Source organism: Mauremys mutica, chromosome 8, assembly GCF_020497125.1.
Source record: "Mauremys mutica isolate MM-2020 ecotype Southern chromosome 8, ASM2049712v1, whole genome shotgun sequence".
Taxonomy (NCBI): domain Eukaryota; kingdom Metazoa; phylum Chordata; order Testudines; family Geoemydidae; genus Mauremys; species Mauremys mutica.
This window is the reverse complement of record NC_059079.1, coordinates 12,988,105-12,995,712: the sequence shown is the minus strand read 5'-3', so window position 1 is coordinate 12,995,712 and position 7,608 is coordinate 12,988,105. Positions and strand designations below refer to the sequence as shown.

General features: G+C 44.8%; 1 protein-coding gene and 1 long non-coding RNA gene across 3 annotated transcripts in view; one reads left to right on the top strand and one right to left on the bottom strand.

The window, feature by feature from the left end:
* Positions 1–3,231: 3,231 nt before the first annotated feature.
* Positions 3,232–6,647, bottom strand: LOC123375744. The gene is made up of 3 exons (XR_006581573.1): positions 6,440–6,647; positions 5,956–6,151; positions 3,232–3,501 (listed from the first exon to the last, which is right to left on the bottom strand). It is a non-coding gene; the product is annotated as an uncharacterized LOC123375744 (long non-coding RNA).
* A 414-nt stretch (positions 6,648–7,061) lies between these two features.
* USP24 (ubiquitin specific peptidase 24) overlaps positions 7,062–7,608 on the top strand; it is a 112,647-nt gene continuing 112,100 nt past the window's right edge. For both annotated transcript variants that reach the window (XM_045026979.1, XM_045026977.1), the window contains exon 1: positions 7,062–7,456. In XM_045026979.1, coding sequence (XP_044882914.1) covers positions 7,127–7,456 — 330 coding nt within the window. In that variant the 5' untranslated portion in view covers positions 7,062–7,126. The remainder of the gene's footprint in view (positions 7,457–7,608) is intronic.

Here is a 7,608-nt window from a genome sequence, read left to right as displayed (position 1 = left end):
CAGCCCCGTACCCTGAGCCCTGCCAGCCCAAGTCAGCTGGCACAGGCCAGCCGATGGTGTCTAATTGCAGTGTAGACACACCATATATGGTCAATCAGGAGTGAGCACTGCAGAGCAGTTATGATCAGACCGTTGAATAAGTTCTTTCCTCCCAGTTGTATTTCTCTTAAATTACTGTTTCACTATTTCCATTGCTGCATCATGCTGTTCTCATTCAATGGAAACAGTGTGAAACTCTGGTTTTGTATTTAAGAGAATAGCTAGTACTGTTATAATAAAAAGTGCCAGAGTTCCGCTCCTGTGTTCTTTGACCACCAGGATGAGAAGGGGATTAGTCTGCTGCCTTTGCTGGATGTTGCACCTCTAGTGATCACACCAGGATTTGCAACACTAGAAGTGGTTAGGTGGGGCTGCGGTAATATTGGGCTATGATACTCCCCGCTCCTCTGTAAAGCACTTTGAAATGCAGGGTTACAAAGCAGAAAAAGTAAATATTGTAATTAGGATTACGTATGCACATGAGCAACCCCCTGCTTGAAACCAAGGTAAGCAGCATTAGTGCAAATCACAATTTATAGCAGCTTTGCCTGAGAGTACAGACCAGTGCAACTATACTGTTATCTGGCCACCAGCAGCTGTAACTGCAGGCAAATCCACAAGGCCTAAGAGTCTTGCATTTATTTGTTGTTTTTTACTACTTGCCTGTATCACATGGTGCCAATTAACACCGACAAACTTTGTCTCTGTTAAAATCTTCATTTATATACACCACTACCTCGATATAATGCCACCCAATATAACATGAATTTGGATATAATGTGGTACAGTGGTGCTCCGGGGGGAGGTCGGGGGGCTGCGCACTCCGGTGGATCAAAGCAAGTTCAATATAACATGGTTTCACCTATAACGCGATAAGATTTTTTGGCTCCCAAGGACAGCGTTATATCGAGGTAGAGGTGTATTTTGCCTATATTTGCCTAGATGTCTCAATATCTAACTGCATTTGTGTATTTACTTTGTTAGTATCTGTTATTGTATTTGTATTTTATAGGATATCTTTCATGATCCTTACTGAGCCCTTTTGATTCCTCACTTTAAAATTTCTCTTTAAAACTGAAGATAAGCTAAATTATTTCTTCACAACTTCACCAAAGAAGCTACTGGAGACAGAACTCTCTCCAATATCCTTTCTTCTGGTAATACATACTGATGTGTTAAAAGAGGAGGTGCTGCAACAAATAGCTATATTAAAGAGCTGGAAGTCACCTGCTACTATAAAGCACACTCATTATGCCATCCCTCTTTTATAATGTTTTAAGTTAATATGTATTATGTTTTGGGTGAATGAAGATGTAGCCAATTATTTAACTTTATTATTCATTTATTGTGTGATTTTATGATTAATCAACATGTTATATCATATATTCATTGTGAGTTAATTAGTAGGATTATCGAAGTATAAGATTGATCAGTATTTACGGAGAATTATGTATTAGATATAAGTAAGACAAGCTAAAATGCAAGAACCTGTGTTTTGAAGCCTGCAAGATTTTAGCTTAGCTATTTTAGGCCTTGGAGACATGAAATGCTGACATAAGTAAATGACCGAGGAATATGCTCTAAGATTATGGGGGGAAAGGCACCAATTGGTAATGTTGTGAAAGTCTAGCCAAAAGATTAAATTTTAAATTATAAAACGCTGTAAAAGCAAATCTTGTCTCCAACATGTGTCTTAACACCGGATATAGGTGGTATGTCAATGTTAATGAGAACCTACACGGCCTATAGAATTCAGGGTCCCATATGTTTCTAGGGGACACAAACCAGTAAGAGAAGGTTGACACTTTCGTGTACATGCGCGGAATGTAAGTATAGACAGAATCACATTATAAAAAAGGGCGCCCACAGCGGGAAAACTGAGCTTTCTATGGGAAATCTCCAGCATGATCCATCCCCATATTGATGATCAGTCCATCAGATGGCCATGAGACCCTAATACTATGTGAGTCTGTTTGTAGTTATAACTGGTGCATGGATATATTTAGGAATTGTATATGCTGTAACATTTATAACTTTGTTGGCAGCTTTAATAAAACTACTAAAAATAGTGAACTTTGTTCTTGTAATTGTGTTACTTGCCTTTGGTTTCATGTGTTCCTATGAGCTCTAAATCTAAAACAAACAGAGATAACTCTTATTAAACTTAAGACTGTAGCCGCCAAAGGCAAACCCACTGTAGTATAACAGTGCTAAAATTACCATTAAATAAAACAAAAGGCTACATACCTAACTAAAATAATAAAAATGACCATCTCAGCTCAAGACCAATGTGCTATTCATTTCTTAATTTATTGCGTAATCCTGCCATGTTTGTTGACAATTGTGTGTGCCCAGTTCTCACCCATAGTTTTCACCCTTCTGCCCATGGAGAGAGATGCTGTTCATTTGGCTGGCTACCAGACTGGAAATCTCCATTATCATCATCTGATCTGCCTGCATCAGGTGCCTTATCCTAAACCATTAAAGTGAGTCAAAAAGAGTGTTCTTCCCTCCCAAATAGAACACAGCTGCTTTTTGTAATGCACATGACTTGCATACCCTGGTCTACACTACAAACTTATGTCAGTATAATTACGTCACTCAGGAGTGTGGAAAACTGACCTATCTCCTGGTGTAGACAGTGCTATGTCAACAGGAGGGCTTCTCCCATCAACATAATTACCGCCTCATGGAGAGGTGGAGTACCTACGCTGATGGGAGAAGCTCACTAAACACTACAGCAATGCAGCTGCACCAGCACAGCTATGCCGCTGCAATGCGGTAAGTGTAGACAAGCCCTGTGTCCCTTCATAGAATGTCTGGAAAGAGAAACTCTTTTTTGAGGAGACCATTTCTATATATGTATTTCTTACCATGGAGGATAAAACTCCTGTTTTATGCCGCTCCTATTGCTTACCTACCTGAGTTTTGAGTATTCAAAACAGTAATGTACCTGTCTTTTTATTCCACTTCCCTGTATGACTGTTTATTCATAGTTTTAAAGGATTTATAAACAAGAAGGTTTAATCTCATCGCAAACTCTCCTTGATAACATGTTACTCTGCTACTTCAGACAGTCAGTCCTTTACCATAAATAAATCATACAGACAAAATAAAGGACTTGATGACAGTATAACAAATTTAAATTCTTCTCTACTAAAATCGCCAAATATTTGTTAGTCACTTTCAGTTACAAGGAGCTGAAGCTTTATTTATTATAGGCACATAGGAAAATAAAAACACGATCACAAATTTTTTTTCCAGTAAATTCAAAGATTTTGGGTGAAATTCTCACTCTGTTGAAGTCAATGGGGAAACTCCCATTGGGCCAGGGTGTCACCCTTTGCCTGTGCTGTGCATGCATTGTCTCCACAGCAATACAACTGTTTGTTCTCACAGAGTGAAAATGTTGCATTTGCCGTTTAAGAAAAGGTGATATCTAAAACACAGCATTGCTTGGGTCTGTGAAGAAAAGAATAAACAGCCAGTTAAAAATATAAATCAACACAACAGCCCTGCACCAATATCTCTGCAAAAGTCATTATACTGGATTCAGTCATATCTTATTTTTAGGCTGTCTGTCTAACAAATCCAAGCTAGCTATGATTGCCATCCCAAAAGCTGTCTACAAGGTCATGTACTTCTGGCACCTACCAAAACATTAGTGAATATTGCAAAATACTCTTTTGTGAGTAAGTAACATCCTTGGGGGTTCTTAGGTATTTGCATACCATTAATTCTGTAGGAACTGGTTAATTTCTGTAAAAATAACACAACTCAAATAGCTGGTAAATTCACAATATATTAAATAGGAACACAATTAAATCAATCACTGAATACCTGCACACATTCCTGGTGACCAAAGTACCTATTTTGATGCTCTAAGCTAGGGTGGGAAACCTATGGCCTGTGGGCCGGATCCGGCCTGTTGCTTAATTTCACCCGGCCCATGGCAAGCTCCAAGCCTCGGTGCCCCCCGCAGGGCTGGAGCTGTGAGCACAGGCTTGCCCCGCCGCAGGAGGGAAGCCCCAAGCATTGATGTACCCCTCCCCTCCCTTATGGGGCTGTGTGTGGCTCGCCACTAATTTTTGTTGTGGGCCAATGGCCCATGATAGAAAAACGTTCCCCACTCCTGCTATAAGCATCCTGTGACCTTAAAAACTCCTCAGTGCCAATTGGCAATGGGATTACAAGAATATCCCAATATGTACATTCTTGTTCTCCGAAGAATATCACATGAGGTCTTAAATGAAAGCCAACAACATGTTGGTTGTTAATATTGTTGTGAAATGTGTGTACAGTAACTATGTAAGGAGTTATGTGTGTATATTGGGAATATGTTCCTAAAGTCTGTATCAAGACAGAGTTGACAAACAGGTTTTCTGTCATAAAAAAGATGTTTATCACCTGTCTTGCTGGCATGTAAATTAAGCATATAAGTTAACACAATGGAGACTCACTAACATATGAAGTCAATGGGAGGGTTGTGAACTCAACAGGGAGGCAGCACACCAGAGAATAAGCGATGAGAGTAGAGGTCATCCAAATTCTGAAGTTCAGACAATGAACTTTGGGGAATATAAGGAGAAGGCAAGGAAGACAACCCTTCATCCTGCACCTAGCAAATAACTGGGCAGTGCAATTACAGTCATGAAAACAGGATCACAACCTGCCATGGCTGGAAATGCTGCAAAGGACATTTGGATGAGATAAACTTTAGACAGAAAGTTAGCCTGTTAGATTTAGTCTCTAGAAATCATGTTATAAATATACATGTTTTATGTAACCCTATTGTTCCCTTTATCCTTTTTCATTGTCTCTTGTCTCTTGAATCTTTGATAATAAACTTATTGCTGTGCTTTCTTGCACCCTCCAATGACCTTCTGGGTCTCCAGGCACCACATCCTCTCTGTAATGCTCCATTTGGGCTGGTTTGCTCAGCTAACCTCCTCCATCTGGGGCATAAATTCCTTCTAGTGATATCACAGGAAAACTGCATGCAACTTGGGACCCACAACATTCCTGGAGGATTACTAAATATCCTCCCCAGCACCTCCACTAAGCTGTAAAACATGGTCTTTGCCTGAGGGCAGTCTCCAATGAACCCTGTCTGGTGAGATGGTAAAAGGGACCTTTGGGACTGGCACTCCTGGTTTCTCAAGTGACACTGCACTGTTATCACTCAGTGCTACCTCCACATTTGGCTAAAATGTCATCAGTCTGCCCAATATAAAATTATAGCTCGCAAGTTTCAGCACTGCTTGACTATAATAGAGCATCTATCATTACAACTGAGTCCTTGACATTCTGCTTCCCTACTACTTCTGCCTGCAAGCCAATAAGGCTTTAATTCATTCACCTGCATGCAAAATTACAGATGTAGTCTGCTGAGCTGAGTGCTGGGCTTCCTCTGTATAGCTTTAGGCAAGTCACTTAAATGCTCTTTGCCTCAGTTTTCCCATCTGTAAAATGGAGATAAGTCTGACCTACACACAGTGTGTCGAGGACTAATTAATGGTTGTAAAGTGCTTTAAAAAAGTGAAATGAAAGCACTACTGTAGGTAATATGATTGACTCAAGAGTCAACATTCAACATATTAAATGAATCAACTAGAAATGCTGGAATTTTGCTCAAGCCCGCCACATTTGAACTTCAGCAACTCAATGAACTCTAGTACCTCATGACTGGAGGTATGAATGAAAGTGTGAATGAAAGTGCCCTCCCTAGTTCTGGAAGGTGAATTCCAAAAGAGCTCAGAACTTGCACACAATTGATTTGTACGTAGTTCCATTAAAAGAGCGAGAGGAATTAGAAAGTTTATATTGTGTGACCACTTTTTCTGCCCATTGCTTATGTTGACATGAGGAGTGTGACGGCTAGTGACATACTGAAATACAAAATGAGTAAACATTTACTATGTTGAGTTGTCCGTTGTTTCATCTAAAAACTGTGTCTCTTGAAATCTTTATCTTCATTGATGAGTACTGTAACAAATCCAAGGCATCTGGGACATCAATGTCACTACACACCATACCATAGCCACTTGGAATTTCATAATGATAGTGATGATGTAGCTCAGATCCTCCCACTCCAAAAGCACAGGTCCTACTTCTTGAGTTAAAGGAGACTCTCCATTAATAGCTAGCAGTACAGAGTCTATGGCATACAGTTGAGCAGTTCTAATTATAGTCTGTAGAGGATACACAGTACTCAGCTCATTACAGCATTATAACCAATGCCTCTTTCTTAGTTGTAGTGTCCCTGATTTTAGGGTCAGCTTTTCAAATTTCCTCCTAAATTGCACCCACAGGGTTTGCCTCTACATCTGCAGAACCCACCACTTTTCTGCCCGCGCTCCTTGACCCTGCCTGACCATTTGCACATGTACCTCACATTTACCTCTGTCACGTCCTCATTTATGCCAGCAGTTCTGCCAGCCTGTGCTCGTACCGGGTGTATGGGCATGGCAGAGATGGGCACAAATAAGCAAAGCGGGCAGAGGCAGGTTTGGGAGGCTCTTTCCCAGTCCTCGCAGCCCGCCCGCTACAGGACAGGGCGGCATTAGTCTGGAAAACCCTCGTCCACTCCTCTTTCTATCCCCCCCAGCAGCCTCCTTCTTCTCTCCTTGCCTCGCAGCCTCCTCCATCAGACCCCTGGCAGCCCCCTCCTTCTCCTCCACTCCTGGGAGCCTCCATCCCACTCCCTCAGCCTCCCCAGGTACCCTCCTGCCCTGAGACCCTTCTCCCGCTCAGGCTCCTCAGGAGGCTGCATCCTCCCTCTCAGAGCCTCTCCCTGCCCCCGCAGCAGCCTTTTCAGGTTCCCATGGCAACCTCCTCCTCCCTCACACCCCGCCCCGGCCCGCCTCGCCTCCATTCATACCCAAGAAGCCACGCCCCCTCCCTTGTCACGTGACCAGGGCCCCAGGCGTGTCCCCCACCCGGGCTTCCCCGGCCGCTTCCGGGTGGGTGCGGGGCTCCGCGGCGGCGGTCCTGAGGCGGAGGGGGAAGGCGGCCGTCAAGATGGCGGCGCGCAGAGCGGGCAGCGCCTGAGCCCGGCTCCCGGCCCCTACCCCTCCCCGGCCCGGCCATGGAGAGCGAGGAGGAGCAGCACATGACCACGCTGCTCTGCATGGGCTTCTCGGACGCGGCCGCCATCCGCCGGGCCCTGCGCCTGGCCAAGAACGACATCAACGAGGCCGTGGCGCTGCTCACCAACGAGCGGCCCGGCCTGCACTACGGCGGCTACGAGCCCATGGACAGCGGGCAGGGCCAGCCGGGGCAAGGCGGACTCGGCTCGCCGGCGGGCGGGCAGGGCTCCCGCGGCGGGGACGGAGACGGCGGCGGGGGGAGCGGCGGAGGCGGCGGCGGCGGGGGGTTCGATCCACCCCCCGCTTACCATGAGGTGGTGGAGACCGAGGTGAGGCGCGGGGGGCTGCCGGGGACGGGGCCCCTCACTCCCGGGCGCTGAGAGCTGTCAGCCGGCGCCGGGCTGCACCTAACGGACCGGCCGGTGTCTGCTCATCCCCGGGTTAACGGGCCGATCCCCCGCAGGGTCCCGGCCCGGGAGGG